The sequence below is a fragment of the Triturus cristatus genome, chromosome 1_2 (genome assembly GCF_964204655.1).
Source record: "Triturus cristatus chromosome 1_2, aTriCri1.1, whole genome shotgun sequence".
Taxonomy (NCBI): Eukaryota; Metazoa; Chordata; class Amphibia; order Caudata; family Salamandridae; genus Triturus; species Triturus cristatus.
Window position 1 is genome coordinate 1,161,563,376 of NC_140580.1, and position 19,703 is coordinate 1,161,583,078.

The 19,703-nt window shown below is 45.9% G+C and overlaps 1 protein-coding gene across 2 annotated transcripts in view; it reads right to left on the reverse strand.

Moving 5' to 3' along the window:
- The window catches only part of ASS1 (argininosuccinate synthase 1), a 315,060-nt gene that overhangs the window by 39,111 nt on the left and 256,246 nt on the right, over positions 1-19,703 (reverse strand). For both annotated transcript variants that reach the window (XM_085613969.1, XM_085613970.1), the window contains exon 14: positions 2,478-2,634. In XM_085613969.1, coding sequence (XP_085470095.1) covers positions 2,478-2,634 — 157 coding nt within the window. The remainder of the gene's footprint in view (positions 1-2,477; positions 2,635-19,703) is intronic.

Sequence of the window (19,703 nt, forward strand, 5' to 3'; positions counted from 1 at the left end):
TCACTAAAGCTAGAAATCTGAGAGAGACTCCGATCTTCAGGCTTTTCCTGCTTCCCACCACCAGCAGCCTCTAGTAAAGTTAGTGACTCTGGGCTCCAGCCTGTACTTGCTTCCCCCACCACCTGCGTGCAGCAGAAGATGGCTGTGAGTCTACAGGCCGCAGCAGTGTGTGGCTGTGAGGCTCCAGTCCGCAGCAGTGTGTGGCTGTGAATCTACATGGAGCAGCAGAAGATTGTTGTGAATCTAGATGCAGCAGCAGGGCACCAGAAGGTGGCTGTGAATCTACTTGGAGCAGCAGTGCAGCAGAAGGTGGCTGTGATTCTACATGAAGCAGCAGTGCAGCAGAAGGTGGCTGTGAATCTACATGGAGCAACAGAAGTTGGCTGTGAATCTACATGCAACAGCAGTGCAGCAGAAGGTGGCTGGGAATCTACATGCAGCAGTGCAGCTGTGAATCTACATGCGGCAGCAGAAGGTGGCTGTGAATCTACATGGAACAGCTGTGCAGCAGAAGGTGGCTGTGAATCTACATGCAGCAGCAGTGCAGCAGAAGGTGGCTGTGAATCTACATGCAGCAGTGTAGCTGTGAATCTACATGCGGCAGCAGAAGGTGGCTGTGAATCTACATGGAGCAGCAGTGCAGCAGAAGGTGGCTGTGAATCTACATGCAGCAGCAGTGCAACAGAAGGTGGCTGTGAATCTACATGCAGCAGCAGTGCAACAGAAGGTGGATGGGAATCTACATGCAGCAGTGCAGCTGGGAATCTACATGCAGCAGTGCAGCTGGGAATCTACATGCGGCAGCAGCAGGTGGCTGTGAATCTACATGGAACAGCAGTGCAGCAGAAGGTGGCTGTGAATCTACATGGAACAGCAGTGCAGCAGAAGGTGGCTGTGAATTTACATGGAGCAGCAGAAGGTGGCTGTGAATCTACAGGCAGCAGCAGTGCAGCTGTGAATCTACATGCAGCAGCAGTGCAGCAGAAGGTGGCTGTGAATCTACATGGAGCAACAGAAGTTGGCTGTGAATCTACATGCAACAGCAGTGCAGCAGAAGGTGGCTGTGAATCTACATGCAACAGTGCAGCTGTGAATCTACATGCGGCAGCAGAAGGTGGCTGTGACTCTACATGGAACAGCAGTGCAGCAGAAGGTGGCTGTGAATCTACATAGAACAGCAGTGCAGCAGAAGGTGGCTGTGAATCTACATAGAACAGCAGTGCAGCAGAAGGTGGCTGTGAATCTACATAGAACAGCAGTGCAGCAGAAGGTGGCTGTGAATCTACATGCAGCAGCAGTGCAACAGAAGGTGGCTGTGAATCTACATAGAACAGCAGTGCAGCAGAAGGTGGCTGTGAATCTACATAGAACAGCAGTGCAGCAGAAGGTGGCTGTGAATCTACATGCAGCAGCAGTGCAACAGAAGGTGGCTGTGAATCTACATGCAGCAGCAGTGCAACAGAAGGTGGCTGTGAATCTACATGCAGCAGCAGTGCAACAGAAGGTGGCTGTGAGGGTACAGACATCAGCAGTGCAGCCAAAGGTGGCTGTGGGGGTACAGCCAGCAGCAGTGAAGCCGAAGGTGGCTGTGGGGGTACAGACAGCAGCAATGCAGCAGAAGGTGGCTGTGAATCTACATGCAGCAGCAGTGCAGCAGAAGGTGGCTGTGAATCTACATGCAGCAGCAGTGCAGCTGTGAATCTACATGCAGCAGCAGTGCAGCTGTGAATCTACATCCAGCAACAGTGCAGCAGAAGGTGGCTGTGAATCTACATGCACCAGAAGTAGGTGGCTGTGAGGCTGCAGGCAGTGCAGCAGAAGGTGGCTGTGAGGGTACAGACATCAGCAGTGCAGCAGAAGGTGGCTGTGAAGGTACAGACATCAGCAGTGTGTGGTGAGAGCAGGAGTACATGTAGTTAACATTAAACTCCAGAGCAGCAGGAATGTTCCAGAGGAACACAAGTCGTCAGAACATTCCAGAAAGAGGACGGTGACAGACTCTTGACTGCCGAGTCCTTCTCCCCCCCACTCCCCCCCTTTTCCTCGGAGCACCAGAGAGGACGGTCACAGAGCCCACGGTGGACAGCCACAGAATCATAGTCCGGGGGTGCGAAGAGAGGTGGGAAGGATGAAGCAGACGTTTGAAGAGGTGAGGTGGAAGGCGAGACTCGAGATTGGACAGAAGAGTGAGATAAAAGGGGAGTTAAGACGGGGCCAGAGGTCAAGCAAGAAATACGTATTTGATATAGGAGTCCGGGAGGTGAACGTGGAACTGAAAGGTATTCAATGCATCACAATGAAGAAAAATAAGGCGGGAAAGAGAAAAGTGGGAGGGAGAGGGAAAAAGGAAGACATCTTTGGGAGAAGACTAAGAAAGGGAAATAAGTAGACGTGTCCCCCACGGCTATGGGCGGGGGGGGGGGGGGAGGAGAGAGAGGGGGAGGGGCACACAGACAGGGGCATCCCCTGGGACTCACCTGACGAGGTCCCTGTTGTACAGCGACAGAGGCGACTCTCGGCCCAGGACGTACACCTGCCCCTTGAAGATCGACAGCTGCACTTTCCCCTCCACCATCTCCTGGGACTTTTCGATGCAACTTCGGACAAAGTCACACTCGGGGCTGAACCAGAAGCCTGCGGAAGGAAGGGGGAGTCGGTGCGCATGAGTCATGGGGGCAGCTGTGCACGCGCCTTCAGTGTGCAGGCTCGCTCCTGTGCAGGGCACAGTCTGGGTGGGTGGGCTCACCGGCTGGGCACAGGCAGGGCTGGCAGTGAGGCAGGCCCAGCCTGGACACTGGCACAGAGCGCAGCCAGCCTGGCCTGCCACACTAGCACGCTCGATGTGTGATTCTAGGCACTTCATTCATGTCCACTTGGATAATACGTGCATCTCCAAAGAGCGGGTGCAGAAATGTCCACTTACACAATCAATTCATGTAGATCCGCTCATCAAGACAACAATGAATACCCTTTTAGAGAAGGACGTCAAATACACTTAGAAAACAAACGGATCTCTGCTCAGACAATACATTCACATAACTCAGATGTCAGACACAAGAAGGGGCTGATTAGATATTGAATGCATGCCTGCTTAGAGGATTAAGTCTAATTAGTTAATTATCACATTTAGCTAATACGTCTATTGCCGCTAAGAGAACATGTACAAGGCTAACCACGGTCTCCTAAACAACGATGTCTTTTACTCTTACACAATTCTCTCAAGGTCTCTTGGACACTGAATTCATGTCCATTTGTATAGTTCATTTCATATCCACTTGTATACCGAATTCAGGTCTTCTTAGATAATGAATGCATGCCTTTTCATGTAATGAATTCATGTGCACTTAGATAAAGCATGCATGTCCATTTGCATTCCTAACGTATATCCCCATGTTCACTTGTATAATGAATTCATGTCTTAGATCAAATAATTCATTCTCACATATACAATGGACTCATGGCCTCTTATATAATTAGTGAATGAATGCCTACTTAGTTAACAGATTAAAGGCTTATATGGATAATTATTGGATTTCGACTTTTTAAACACTTTCAATTATTCATTTAGACTGAGGCAATGCCTTGAGGTTCACTTACGGAATTGACTCAATACCGCAGACGGTCAGTTAGTTAAAAAAAATGTCTCCAAATAGATACTTAACACAACCCTACGCAGATAATGAATTTAAGCGCACTTCGGTTAGTGCCCAATGCCCACACACAAAGGTAAGTACCCAACTTCCCTCTGCATATCCAAGGAATTCAAGACCACTCGAATCACCGATTTTGTAACACCCATTTAAATAATACACTAATTGGCATTTAAGGCAAGCTCATTTAGATAACAAATGGAGCTCTAAATAGACAATAGAATCAAAATCACTTTGACAATTACTTACTCATGTACTGCCCGTTTTGCCAACTGGCATGTAGGGCAGCAACGAGGGGCCTTCGACAATCAATCCCGCTTTACACGAATAAGTAACTAGTCGCCACTCAGAAAATTCATGCATATATACTCCAATATTTAACGTGTGCTCATTTGTTATTGTCCACTTACGTAATTAATTTACCTGAACGGAGCTCATTCATTTATTTTACCCCGGATAAGTAAATCACCCTAGCTTGGGAATGAATTTCCACTCGGGAAATCAATTAATGACCACAAAGATAAGGAGATCATCTCTGCTTACACACAAAATGTGCGCACTAATCCATGTGCGCACTGATCCATGTGCGCACTGATCCATGTGCGCACTGATCCATGTGCGCACTGATCCATGTGCGCACTAATCCATGTGCGCACTGATCCATGTGCGCACTGATCCATGTGCGCACTGATCCATGTGCGCACTAATCCATGTGCGCACTAATCCATGTGCGCACTTGTATGTGTACACGGGAATGTCTGAGGGACAAACATAGGGGCGGGCACAACAGGTCACAATACTACAATGATAATAAATGTGAGCTTCGCCAGTCAATGCATTAATGGCACATTGCTAATACATTCTCTATACATTTAGATATATATTTTCTAGTTTTAGAATATCCCCCTCCCCAAATTAAATCATGAAGCCATTTCCCTCTGTGAGGAGTTCATGGGCTCTGATTACACATTGAAATCTCCGCTGATCCTTGAATCGCTGTCCACGGAGCCGATATAGTCACAGACTGAGTGAACGTGTCCCTGGTGACTTTGATAATTAAGTTTGTCGCTGGGTTTGAACTGGGGTGGCGGAGGGAGCTAAAGAACGATGGTGGATTCAACCCAGATCTGTGACTGGGGGTGAGTGTCTGAATACTTTTAGCGCTCCGTCCATCATCTCCTTGTGGTTGCTTTGTTCGCCTAAGTTGGCAGGGTATGCCCAGACGTGGGACCCTTGCTCACTTTGCCACTGGATTCAAGCTAGCCTGGCTGATGACGGCTGATAGCCAGAAACCGGTCCCAGGATGCTTGTTTCCGGTCCAGGGAAGACATGGCTTGGCAGTTCGGGCTGGACAGTTCCCATGAGGCACAGGGTCAGACTGATGCGCATATGGCCATGTCTGAACTGGGGTGGCGGAATGAGCTAAAGAACGATGATGGATTCAACCCAGATCTGTGACTGGGGGTGAGTGTCTGAAAAGTTTCAACACTCCGTCCATCATCGCCTTGTGTGCGCTTTGCACTGCCAGTGGTAACCCTGGTAAGCCCCCCCCCCCCCCACCCCCGAGAGGAAGTGCTGGCTTGATGCCATTCCACACCGCGACCGATGGCTCTGGATCTCCCAGGATGCATCTCTGGCACTGCCAGTGGTGGTAAACCTGGTAAGAACCCCTCTCCCCGAGAGTAAGTGTTTGTTTGATTAGCCGCGGTCCATGCAGGTAACAGCGGCTGGGTTGGATGCCGTTCCACTCCTGTGCCCCATGGCCCACTCTGCGTCTTCCATCTTGCACAAGGCCGTGACACCATTCTAGAGAGCGCCACACCAGAAGAAGCACAGAGATCACACATCAATGAGGGTCTCCGGAGCTCCGAGTGGAGAGGGGACAGTGTCTCAGGCCACGGCACTACAAGGACCTTGATGAGGAGGTGAAGCAAGCTCCGCCCCTTCCTGTGATGTAAACATATGGCATAACCCTAGGTCAATAGCTTACTTTTCACCCACGGTGCAGAGACAAAATATTGATGTGAAAATATCGATTTGCACAAATAGAGGTAAAAATATTGTGAGTCAAATAGACAGAAAAAATATCGTAGTCCAGAATATCGATTTTAGGTAAGTAATATCGATGTAAAAAATATCGAAGTGTTAAATATTGTTTGTAAAAGTTGTTAAAAATATCGACTTTTTATTAATGTTATGTATTTTAGTATATATTTTATATGTGTGTGATGGTTTTTTCTATAAGAATTGTTTGAATTTTTATCATATGTATTTAAATTTTAGTAGTTAATTTTTTTTAAACAGAATTTTGCATTTTGAGTTCCGTAGCGGGTTATGGGTTTATAGAGGAACAGGGTGGGAAGTAACTTAATTATATATATTTGTTGATTATTTATAGTAGCTATTACTTTTTGGTTTAAAATTACATTTTGCGCTTTTAGTTCTGTAGCGGGTTGTGGGTTTATAGGGGAATAGGGTGGGAGGTAATTTAATTCTATAAAATTTATTGAAGAATGTATTTATTAATATTTGTATAATTGTGATATTATAGTGTTAAATGTGTAAATTAATGTATTGTTTGATAATTAGTTAATTTAAAATTAATTAGTAATTAATTATGGTAATTGTGTATTTAATTTTAGGTGTGTGTTGTAGATACTATAGTGTTAAAGAATATGTAATCAATTAATGTTTATTTATTTTTTAAATAATATATTTTACATTATTAATTATGTTAATTATGGCAATACATTTTAATACAAATGTTGGTCTTTTTTTATTGGTGTGGTGTTATAGGGTAGGAAATAAAAGAAATACATTTAGGTTTTAAATAATTACATCCATCTGTTTATCCATCCCTTCAACTTTACATTTGTGCTTCCATCCATATGTTCGCCCATCCTTTGAACTTTACATTCTTACCCCATCCGTCAGTGCTTAGGCCAGCACAGCCTCATGCCTTTAAGGGGGGGCTGCCATCACACTATGTCAATGGCGGTAGAAAGCCAGATCGTTAGATGGAGTTTCATGGATTACAGTAGGACCCAAAGGTTCTGGCGTTGGCTACTTCCTTTGAGAACCCCTGGAGGTAGGAGATCTGAGTTGTGATAACCCTGGTTAGACCGTCTTAGGAGGGCCTTACGGGTGTCGTTATCCACCAGGCACTTGAAGCATAAATCTCTACATAGGTATACATACATAGAGGGTCTTGGGGTCAGCCCTCTGCAGTCTGAGTGCCAGTCACATTCGGCTTCTCCCCATGATGGCATGGGGCAGGAGGTTAGCTCATTCTGCCACTGGCCCTATTGCCCTGTGAGTAAGTGTATTTATCCTGATCAAATATGCACATACACCTAATAATGAGTTAGTGTCAGTGTCTGGTACAGTGGCCAGTCCTCTGGTTTTTAGGTCTCGCTAGCGTAGGCTGCGCACAAGCGCAGTCTCGCTGACGAGATTTAATGACATTGGTTATTTTCTGTAAGGGGCATTAAGCCCCGCCCCTCTTTTCCATTGGCCGGCATCACCGTTTATGCTAAACCGTGGCCAGCCATTGGAAAAGGGGTGTTTGTGGCGTTTTTGCTCGGCTTTCTGAGCCGTCCCATTTGGACGGGCTCTGCCTTCCTTGCGTCGTAAAAGGTTTCTTATCTTTATGGGGCCATGTGTTTGGCCCCATAAAGATAAACCTTTTAGCAGGCGAGGCTGTCCAAGTGGGATGGCAGAAAAAGCCAAACCAAAAAACGTAAAAAGGATCCGAAGTCACGCACGTTTGAACTTCTTTCACAATAACAGTGCCTTAAAAGAAAGGTGTTGATAAGCAGCCGGAGCTGCGCCCCCTCCTGCACGCAGGGAGGGCGCTTTGCGCACAGGGATGATGGCGCGCTCAGTGGCTCCGTTCACAATGTAGGATTAGCAGGTTAGAGCGTCCGGTTACACGTCTGCTCTGTAAATAACAATCCGCGTCCATCTCCCAGTCAGAGAAGAGAATGGGGAAGCACTTGCTTCCTGTTTGAAAGTGCCTGGGAAGGGCACGCTGGCACAAGCTGGGCAGGATGGGAGGAGGATACAAGGATGTGCGCAACAGAGACCCAAGGCGACTCTGGATCCACACGGGTGTTAAATACCAGAGGAAATGAGAGAAACCTGAAACTGCAAAAAGCTGGCAGCACAGGGCAGTGGGTCCGACACGTGGCCATGGCTTGGATCCATCCGAGAGGTTGGCCTACGACAGGTCTAACACAGCTGGAAACACAGACACGGTTTCAATGTCCTAATCACATTCAAGAAGCGAGGCATAGATAGATTCAGCAGAACATAACTCACTTTTTAAAGTTTTAAACACCCTGGGGGTATTGGAGCCTTTACACGAGCAACATTTACATATGCCAATGTCACATTTTTCAACGCACAGTGAGATTAAGTAATTTGCCCAGAATCACACAATGTTGAACCGGCGCCAAGACTCAAACCGGATCCCCCTAGGCCCAACGTTGGCAGCACTGGTCGTTACGCCACTTGCGGTCTACCTTTCTCCTCACCACCCACACCCCCAAATCGATGAATTACGAGTTCTAAACGAGTTTTAGAAGTGGTTGTCTAGGTGAGGTCTCAGGCAGATCCAGTGTCGAAGTACTTGCAGTGTTGCTGCTCTCAGCAGCGCCAGATTATTGGACAGCGAGAGAGACCAGATGTGACAAGATTTTGTAGTTCTGAAACGACTGGAAGGGGGTGAGATGTAAGACAAATACCCATGCACATTTACCGTGGGTGGAGGAGGGCCAGTGACTGTCAGCTACTGGGACAGAAACTCTTAGCCGAGGACCTTGCGGACACGGACTCTGTCCCAGCCCTATGCAAATCCAAACGTCCTGGGCAAACAAGGATGTGAGGCTGGCCTGGTGGCCCCTTTGAAGTATGGCAAATAAGAGAAGTGAGAGGAGTATGTACAGAAGTTATTTAGCATTTATGTAACACAATCTGTACTCAGTACGGCACCCCAGTACTTTTCTAACGCCCAAGGGTGACCAGCAAACACTTGCACCAGTGCACACAAAGCAGCCCTATTTGGACACATCATTTACTGTGTAAACTACAGTGCCTGTACAAAACGGTTATAGTGAAAGTAATCCGACACACCTTCCAATACAAGTTATTATGCAAAGAGATGTGGGACAGTGCACAAACTAGAGTTAGGAATGAAGTTTCAGATGGATGAATTAGAACGGTACAGTTCAGCTAGAGTATACTTTTTCTCAACGCTTCGATGAACATCCAACACATTTCAGGATACACACAATTGTGCTGTCTACACACTAGTTACCATACACTGAAGAATCAGTGGGGCATCTTCTAGAGACTTGCAAGTGACCGAAGGTGGACCCCTGGAGGCCTTTAGAATGGCTTTCACCATCCACAGACGGTGCCCACTTGTGCCACAGTGTTACTCCTGCATATTCGGAGGCAGAGACCAAGAATCAGAAGTTAAACCATCAAGCAAAGGGCAGAGCTTGTTTCCAAGAGGAGGCACAAGAATACCCTGGACCTCAAGCTAGAGTTCAATTAACCCAAGTCCACAACCCCTACGGAAGACTAGCTTTCTGTGGAAGTCAATAGAGCGCAAACCTTTCCTACCTACAAGTCTGTGCCCTATAGCCAGAAGGGCTGCAGGCAAGCTCCGCAATGGGTGGTAGCCGGGACATCCACGCTATGGAGTAGGCTGGACCTGAAGCTCAGTCAAGTGAATGGAGTTAGGGCGTGTGAGTGACAGAAAGACCTCAAAGAAAGAAAAGTAAAGAGCAAAAGCATAAAGGAGAGGAACGACTGAAAAAATCCACCTTGCACCAATTCGGTAAATCATCTCTCCATGGTAAGGGATAACCAGGATGCTCAATGCAACTAAAGGGGTTGCAGCCTGAACTGCCTAGAGATGGAAAACAAGCATTGAAAATGCAATAGGTCTCGCCTTTGATTAAGTTAAAGCCATTTACTTTGCTATACAATACCATTAGCAAAGCAAATGGCTTTAACTTAATCAAAGGCGAGACCTATTGCATTTTCAATGCTTGTTCTCCTACTGTACATGAGACACCTACTGGGCCACTCGCCTGCCACTCGCTTCTTCTGCTGTGTGCTGCATCCCGTGTGGTCGCCAGCTGTAACCTGAGCGGCCATCTTGGAATGGGACAGTCCATAGAGCATTGTTGTTTCTCCTCTACTACAAAAACTACGGATCATCCAGAGGACCTCAATAACTACATCCAGTCTCTGGGCTTCCATTTCCTACCAAAGTCCCAGAAAGCGGTCTCGGTATTAAACTCCAACAGGATGTAAAGGAGAGCCATCTGCGTATGACCTCCAGTCGACATTTAGAGACGGAGGAGCACAGAAATAACTAACCTGGACATTACTGATGATGTTCTGAGCCTCCTGGATAAAAGGGACTCATGCCTGCTGATTCTACTTACCCTTTCATTGGCTTGTGACACTTTTTACCAAGAAATCCTCATTCGCACTTTAAAAGAGCACCGGAGCTTTGAGGGCAAGTCCAGGAGTGGTGCAAATCATACCTAGGAACATGCTTACACCAGTGGTTAATTTGTAAATAAGTGCCAGGGCCCTCACCAGGAGGCCATTGTAGTTTGCACCATACATTGCCAGGGATAGTACCAACACATCTACTAACCATCACACTCCCACAGACTATTCCAGGCCTCCAAAGCTGTGAGTGTGGCTTGGGTGGCAGGTACAAATCTTTTTTTGCTCATCTCTACAGATAGACAGCTCCACCATGTGGCAGACTGTCACTAGCACCAGTGATGACCATTGTGTGCCGGTGCAGAGCACCAGAAACCATCGGCTCAAATTAAGCACTTCTTTGCATCTGTATTTAATGAGAAAAGTGTAGAGGACATTCTCAGGAAATTCCAGCACATGTTTGAAGGGTTTGGCTGCCTGTGGATGGCTTCCATGTCCCTATATATTGACAAGTCAATCAAGCCTGTCACGCTCTGCCACCTCCGGATCTCATTCCAATTTTGTCCAGCTGTGGAGGCAAAACTGCAGAAACTTGAAGATGCCGGAGTCATCAAGAAGGTGTCCAGCCCATGGGCTCGCCATGGTGGTCACCAGCAAGCCAAGACACCGCTGCAACATTTGCATCTGTATAGACATGAGGCTGCTGAACACCGCGATAAGGAGGGAAAGACGCATCAACCTGACAATCCGTGACCTCATCAGTGACCTTAATGGTGCCGACTGGTTTTCAAGGCCAGATCTGAAACTCCAAGAAGACTGTCAATACGTCACCACCTTTTCAACTCATGTCGCTCTCCGTTGCTATCACTGTCTTAATTTTAAAATTTCATCAGCTACGGAAGTTTAACAAAAAAGCCATGCGTGAACCCAAGTCTGCATTGGAAGGCGTCATCAACGTCAGCGATGAAATCCTGATTAATGCTTCCACCGCTGCTGACCACCAACGACGGCTAGCTCCCACACTCAACAGAATTAGTGAAGTTGGATTGAGGCCGAACAGACAAAAATGCCAATTCCTGAAACAAGAAATGGAATTCTAAGGATATATATTGTCTGGCGAGGGGCTCTGGGTTGACCCAGCAAAGAGTGCAAACATTATTATTATTTATTATTATTATTATTATTTGGAGTTTTATATCGCGCACGGTTACCCTAGAGCATCCCAGCGCTATCCATAGACCGACCGAACATCAGAGAAGCACATCCCTGATTTCTCAGTCTCAATTTTCTAGGTCTTGCAGCTTATCGTGGGTGATTCATGCCCATCCTGGCGACCCTGCGGGCCACTATGAAGTGTGATGAACTCCAAGACGCAGGGGGAATGGGGTCAAGTGAGGAAAACCGCACTCTAAGCCGTTAAGAATGCGCTGCTGCAGGACACAGTGAAGTCCTACCTTGGCCCGGTCAATGATTCGGAAATAATGGTGGATGCCAGTCCCACCGGGATTGGAGCTGTGCGGATGAAACTTGTACAGGTAAAGGCCTCCACAGCTGTGGCTTTTGCCAATAGAGCCCTCACTGAGACAGAAAATCTGTATCCCCGCACTGAGAAGGAGGCGCTTGCGATTTCAATAGGGCTGCACCCATTTTCATCTTTATTTCTATTGACATCCATTCAAAGTTACCACCCTTCACAAGCCCCTCATACCACTGTTTGCAGGCACGGCCTCCCACCCTCCACCCCACATTGAAAAGTGGGTGCTACAAATTCAAAAATATTAGTTTACAGTAAGATGCAAACCTGGATGCACCAACCCTGCTGACCATCTGTCCTGACACCCCTGGTCCACGACAATATATACTAAAGAGGGTCCCTGTACTCAAAAAAGTATAGCGGGGCAGAGTCCCAGGGTAAATACAATTCAAGCAACTACACACAAACCCCTATATGAGAAATAATCAACCTATCCCACAGAGAACAGAAAGTCTACTAAAACATTCTTTTTTTGTATTTTATTATAAAAATATATAGAATTGGATGTCAATTTTTTCTTTTTATATAGCTCATTTCATTTTTCATTCAAGAACATAGTCAAACTAGGGAAGACGAAGCGATACAATTGTCAAAGGGACTACGCATAACATAAAAAACTCAAAACAATCATTATTATATACACATAGATAGACAATTCAGTGCAGTTATACAAAACAGAAAATACAATTTACCAAAAGGTTAGGAAAACATAAAAATGACACAAAATGCTACACAGAACAGAAGATACAATTTACAAAAGACTTAGGAAAACATAAAAATGACACAAAATGCGCCGACGCGCGTTTCGGAGTCTTCCTTCCTCAGGGCGCTGATGTCATATCCAATCGGTGACAACTCAATATCGTTTGATATGTTAGGCTATGTCAAGATAGGCAGGCATTAAATTGATTAAAGTTTTCTTTTATATCTCGTCAGTATCATCTGTGGGAATAGTGATGACTAAATTACTTTATCACATAATATGAAAACAAACACAATAGACACGATTTAAAAATGGGCTGAAATGGAGAGAGGAGTATGCGAAAAGCCATCACCAGGGTATACTCAAGATCGAAAAAACCAAGGCAAGTAGTGTCTTAGGGCAGAAATCCATGAGTGAGAGGAAGAAAAAAGTACCAATAAAAGTGCTCCCATGAGTAGATATAGAAAATTTTTAATATTACACACTTGTAGATTCCAAAAGGTGACTTCAGAATAAATGTAATCCCAAAGCATTCAGGATCAGTCACAAAATGGTATCAACAGCAGGGAGTCAGGGATCATCCGGAAGTAATGACACATTCAAGTACCAACTGGTGTGTCAACAGTGCCATTTATTTAGGTCAGTGGTCGGGTTTCACAGAACCAAATTCGGAGAGCAAAGATAAAAGCTGCAGGGGAAAAGGTCCAAAGTCAGTAACTATCCAGATTAAGGACCGGAGTGGCTCATTAAGCTAATAAGGAAGGAAAGGCAGAGAGAAGGGAAAAAGGACTTACTAGCTTAGAATATATTGACTTGAAAGAGATTACTTCTCTCGCTCCCTTAAGTGGCCAGCGTTCGAGGGTAAAATCTACAACAGAAGTAGAGAGAATTCGAATGAAGTCTGATAGCGTCTAGAAGGGGGCTGGTTCTCAAATATAAACCCCAAAAAGCCAGGAGGGCACAATGTAGGCGTCCCCCAAGTAGTTTACAAACTCGTAGCTAAGCTGCTCTAGAAATACCCTAAGGCTCATGTATATGAGGCATGAACAGTATTAGGGAGTGTCGTTCAAAAAGGAGCCTCTACGTGGTATAAAGAAATCGTTTACGAATCACTAAAGGTTTGAAAATTAAACCCACAAAATCTATATACCTTCTGAGCACTACAATTTAAGCAGAAACGGCGCGATGCTAAAAGCACTTACTTCTTTTGATTAAATCTGCTCGCGTAAACCGGAATCTCCCATAGCAGACGACGAGGCTCGCTGCCTCCGAATGTAAACGCATCTCTACTACGCTCCATTTAAATAGACATAAGTTAATTACACATAGAAGGGAAACGCGTCTCACCTGGAGGTGGGAGGAGACGTCAGAAACGTAGGCGCCATTTTGAAATGGGCAGATCCGAGTAAAAATAAAGGAAGGAGTTAGAAGCTCTAATTCCGAGCCAAGCTAGTGACGCGATCGTGAAATAATCATCGCCATCACATAGAAGGGAAACGCGTCTCACCTGGAGGTGGGAGGAGACGTCAGAGACGTAGGCGCCATTTTGAAATGGGCAGATCCGAGTAAAAATAAAGGAAGGAGTTAGAAGCTCTAATTCCGAGCCAAGCTAGTGACGCGATCGTGAAATAATCATCGCCATCTTATAGCGGTTAAGTTTGATGGGGCAGCAGGGAGTCACACTAGACAAATAAATAGAGAAGGATAACCATCTTGGGAAAGAAAGAATAATGAATTTAAAAAAATAATAAGGCAATGGAAAAGGTGCAGATGAGATCCGTACAATTCGGGACCTCAATAACTCATAAATATCTAAGTCAAAAATATAAAGGAAATAAAACAAGATAACGGGAAGAAAATAAGCGTAAACCAGGCCAGGGAAGTAGTCAAAATGGAAGAGGGATACTAAGCTTCAGAGAATCGCATTTTCCCAGGGGAGGGATTCGTTAAGTCCATCATCATAAGTCCTGAGAGTGAAAATCCAGAACACTTCTCTTTTCTTTCTAAGTGCATCTTTGTTACCGTCCTTGGGAGTGTGCACGCGTTCCAGGATCAACCATTCCATGTCTTTACTCGAATGTTGTTTCTCTAGCCAGTGTTTAACTAGGGGAGCTCCCACACGTTTATTATTGATAGATGATTTATGTTCGCTGAATCGAACGCGCATCTCTCTACCGGTCTCTCCCACGTAGCCTTTGCCACAGGGGCATAAGATCAAATAGATAAGATTGGAAGTCTTGCAATTCGTGATTTCTTTGAAAGAAAAAGTCTTTTTCCCCCATTCTAGAGTGGGGGTGGTTTTCACATAGTCACACGCATGGCAGCCGCCACATTTGTGTGTACCAAAAACAGGTGAGTTACCGAAAATTGAGCGCTGGACCATAGGGTTTTTCACTGGTAGTGTCGATTTAACCAGTACATTTTTCAGGTTTCTGTTTCTGCGGAAAGCAAAAATGGGTTTGGGCAGTTTCTTAGAGGGCCCCGAATTCAAAATGTGCCATGAGGAGTTAATCGCTTGGCGAAGTTTATTATTGAAGTTGGAGTGTTTGGTAACACATACCAGCTTCTCCTGGGTGTCTGTGATCTTAGGTGTTAATAGGGCATCTCTATTATAATATTTGGCCCTTTTGTAGGATTCCTTAATTATTCTGTTCGGGTACCCTCTATTTCTCAATTTTATTTTCAGGGTCTGAGCATGATCTTCGAAAGACTGTATACAGGTACAGTTTCTGCGTAAACGCAGAAACTGGCTGAAGGGTATGCTGTCTTTTTGACTGCGTGGGTGGAAGCTGTGATATTGAAGTAATGTGTTGCGGGCCGTAGGCTTTGTGTATAGTGATACTTCAATATGTCCTTCAATGGCCTCAATCCAGATATCTAAAAACTCAATTCTATCTTTACTAGTTTTGGAGGTGAATTTCAGATGTGGATCACACAGATTGATCCAAAGGATAAATTCAGACAGTTGTTCCTCGTTCCCTTTCCAAATAAAAAAAGATATCGTCGATGTATCTGTAGTAATGGGTAATGTTCTCTGAAAAAGGTGCTATTTCATTATAAATAAATCTGTTCTCAAATACTCCCATATACAGGTTGGCCACATTTGGGGCACAGGCTGCTCCCATACTGATACCCAAAGTTTGTTTATATATGGTTCTGTCAAATTCGAAGTAATTTTCATGCAGGACAACGGCTAGACACTCTAAGATAAACAGATTGTCAATGTTGTTCGTATTCTCAATCAACATGCTTCTGACGGCTTCTAGGGCCCCAGTCAGAGGTATGTTAGAATATAACGCCTCAATGTCCATAGAGACCAATATATCCATAGCAGGATTAAAGTCAATACCCTCAATTTTAGTAATTAGGTGTCCCGTATCTCTCACATAGGCTGGCAGATTGCTAACTAATGGGGTCAGGAACACATCAACAAATTTCGAAAGCGGTTCAGTAAGTGACCCGATGGTAGAGACTATGGGTCTAAAAGGGGGCCTCTCTACGTTCTTATGTATCTTAGGGAGGCCATATAGTACCGGAATTTGAAAGTGTTCTATGTTGAGGTATTCAAATTCTTGGGTACAGATACTGCCCTTATCTAGCGCTCTTTTAGTAATATCAAAAATATTACTCTTGATTCTCTGGTCAGGGTAATGCGTCACCTTGGTGTAGTTTTCCGGAACATTAAGCATGTTATAAATATCCGTTTTGTATTGGTCATTCGAATTCTCTCTACTTCTGTTGTAGATTTTACCCTCGAACGCTGGCCACTTAAGGGAGCGAGAGAAGTAATCTCTTTCAAGTCAATATATTCTAAGCTAGTAAGTCCTTTTTCCCTTCTCTCTGCCTTTCCTTCCTTATTAGCTTAATGAGCCACTCCGGTCCTTAATCTGGATAGTTACTGACTTTGGACCTTTTCCCCTGCAGCTTTTATCTTTGCTCTCCGAATTTGGTTCTGTGAAACCCGACCACTGACCTAAATAAATGGCACTGTTGACACACCAGTTGGTACTTGAATGTGTCACGACTTCCGGATGATCCCTGACTCCCTGCTGTTGATACCATTTTGTGACTGATCCTGAATGCTTTGGGATTACATTTATTCTGAAGTCACCTTTTGGAATCTACAAGTGTGTAATGCGTAGTCCCTTTGACAATTGTATCGCTTCGTCTTCCCTAGTTTGACTATGTTCTTGAATGAAAAATGAAATGAGCTATATAAAAAGAAAAAATTGACATCCAATTCTATATATTTTTATAATAAAATACAAAAAAAGAATGTTTTAGTAGACTTTCTGTTCTCTGTGGGATAGGTTGATTATTTCTCATATAGGGGTTTGTGTGTAGTTGCTTGAACCCCTGGTCCACGACCCACAATGCTCCCAGCTACTCAGGGGGTGCCGACGGATACATTGACGGGGTCGCCACTGGTAACTGCTCATGCACTTTGAGCCTCAGAAACTGCTGAGACGACGAAAACTGACTCGTGCCTCCAATGATCATTCAACTCCGTCCTGTCCAACCACAGGAAAGTTCCTCTGTGTTGGACCTGGCCCTTTTGGCAATGGTCCCTAGACTTTTCGCCTTCCACCTGTACTTTTTCTGACCTGTTGTTGGCTATTCTATGACTCTGGGCACTTTACCACTGCTGTTCAGTGCTAAAGTGCATATGCTCTCCCTATGTAAAATGTATATGTTGGTTGGATTCCATGATTGGCTTATTTGGTTTACTGTCAGACCCCAGTAAAGTGCACCAGGAGTGCCCAGGGCTTGAAAATACAAATGCTGCTGGTGGGCTTGCAGCACTGGTTGTGCCACCCACAGAAGCGGCCTGGTAAAATGTATCTAAGTTCTGCCATTGCAGAACCTGCGTGCAGTCTGGTACTGTCATGCTGACTGGGTAAGTGCACACACTTGCCAGTCTCTAAACCTTCCCTTAACTTCATATCAGTCACCCCTATAGTAGGCCCAAGGGCAGGGTGCATTGTAAGTATAAGGTAGGACAAGCCTGATGAGTGTGGCATGTCCTAATAGTGAATTACAGCCATTTTCGTTTTTCACTATTGTAAGGCTACCTGCTCCCATAGGCCAGCATGGGCTGTTAGAATTGTTACATCCTATGATCCTAACAGACCCAGGGAACATGGTAGAAATTCGAGTTTAGTATGCCTGAACTCGGAATGATAAAATACATATTTTAGTAAAGTTTATTTTAATATTCTGTGTTTGCAAATACCACTTTTAGAAAGTTGGTATTTGCTTGCCTGACCATTTCAGCCCGCCTCTGCTATGATGTGTATCTGCCTGTCTGGTTGTGTGAGTGACAGGGCTGGGGAAACCCAGAGGGGCAGGGCTAGGTAGCCTGGTGGTGAATAGGAAGATTGGCAGTCAGATGGGTGGGAGGAGTACACCTGGGCTCTGAAAAGGGTTGTGCTCTGCCACCACAATGCTGGCTCCACCTCCTGCGGAGCGGCTGATGTCTCTGCCCTGCACTCTGAATGGAAAGTCAGAGACATGTCAACAAAGTGCTCAGGAACTGGTTTGGACTGGGCAAAGGCCCCTCTACCCCAGAGGAAGAAAGGAATTAGGGGTATAAGTATTGAGACCCTGCTCCCAAGAAATTAGATCCTGCTGAAACAAGAAGAACCTCTGCCAGAGGAGAAGGAACTGGGAAAGCTGTAGGAGGAGTACTGTCCCTGACCTGGGGGATTGGCCTGCAGTGGTTGCCTTGCTGCTGAAGGAGAGGAGAAAGACTACTAAATACTTTGCTTCAACTTGTGCTTTAAAAAGATCTCCAAGGGCTTGAACTGAGCTTGCCCCCTGAACGAAGTACCAGGGCCAGTGGACTTCACCCCCAGCTCCCCAGAGTCTTTTGGAAGTGCCTGCTGCTGTTGTTGGGCCTTCTGAGGGACTGCGTATCGCAAGGAGCTGGAAGCGCGACGCAAGGAAGAGAAGCGTGCCGCCGTCGGAGCTGTTGCTGTCGCATCTTGCAGAGAGTGTCGCCGCTATCGTATCGAGTGGAAGCGTCTCGCATCATTCCGGAAGTGTCTCGCAACACCGAAGAAGCGTGTCGCCATCGCAGCCATCGTAGCTGTCGCATTGCACCGCATCGAGAGAAGAGTCTCGCATCGAGGTGGAAGCGTGTCGCCATCGCAGCCATCGTAGTTGTCGCATTGCACCGCATCCAGAAAAGCGCCTCGCATCCACGGAGAAGCGTGCCGCCGTCGGAGCCGCTGTCGTCGCATCTCGCAGAAGGGGTGTCGCCGCGGCAGCATCGCATTGAGCGGAAGCGTCTCGCAACGGAGAAGAGTGCCCCTGCCAAGGCCGCTGTCGTCGCATCTCGCCAAAGGTGACGCCGCTGTAGCTGGCGCATCGAGTCGAGCCTTCTCGCAACATCGGAGAAGCATAACGCATCTGGAAGATCCCGTCTATTTCTTTTGCACCAAGAACTTCAACGCATCTGCATCGCTGCAACACTTTCGTTGCCCTGCGTGTCGCATCTAAGGTACATTGACTTAAAGTGTCGCATTTAAGAACTTAAGAGAAACTAAGCAATCTTCTACCAACTAAGCAACCGTATTGTGTATTTTTAATCGTTTATTGGTCTTGTGATAATCCTATATAAAGAATCCTTATTTTTAATATAAATACCTGTGTGGTGTCCATTTGTAGTGTTGTCACTTGGTTACTGTATGTGTTCACAAATGCTTAAACTATAACGCTCTGAGATAAGCCTTGTCTGCTCGCGCCAAGCTACCTAGAGGGTGAGCAGGGGTTGTTTTAGTAGTGTAACCCCTTACCCTGACTAGAGGAAAGGTTCCCTGCTTGTCACGAGAACCTTCCTGTGCCAACCAGAGAACCCGGATTCTAACACTCCGCAACATCCGTGACCACAATGAACTCTATCAGAACGAACTTAAGGCGCTATGGCAGGTTCGGGATGACTCTAGTATCAGAGGATGGAGTTCTCTTGCGAGGGCACTGACTGGTTATTCCCCACCGGATGAGATGCCGGAGGCTAGTGCTGGTGCACACTGTACATCAAGAAGTAACAAAAACTAAAGCTCACCTGAGGAACAAAGTCTGGCTCCCGGCCATGGACCCAAGAGTGGAGGAGATGGTAACTACATACCATTGGCGCCTGACCAACAGGGCGCCCGGCAGACCAGCATCAATAAAGGAGACAAGCAACGGTCCCTGGTTTGACGTGAGTGTCAATTTTGACTCTCTACCCGAAGGGTGCCACATGTTAGGAATCTCAGACACATACCCCAAGTTTCGGATTGTGGAAATAGTGGCCAACCCAAACTTGGACCAAAAGCGAAGTCATCTGGTCAAGGTGTTCGGC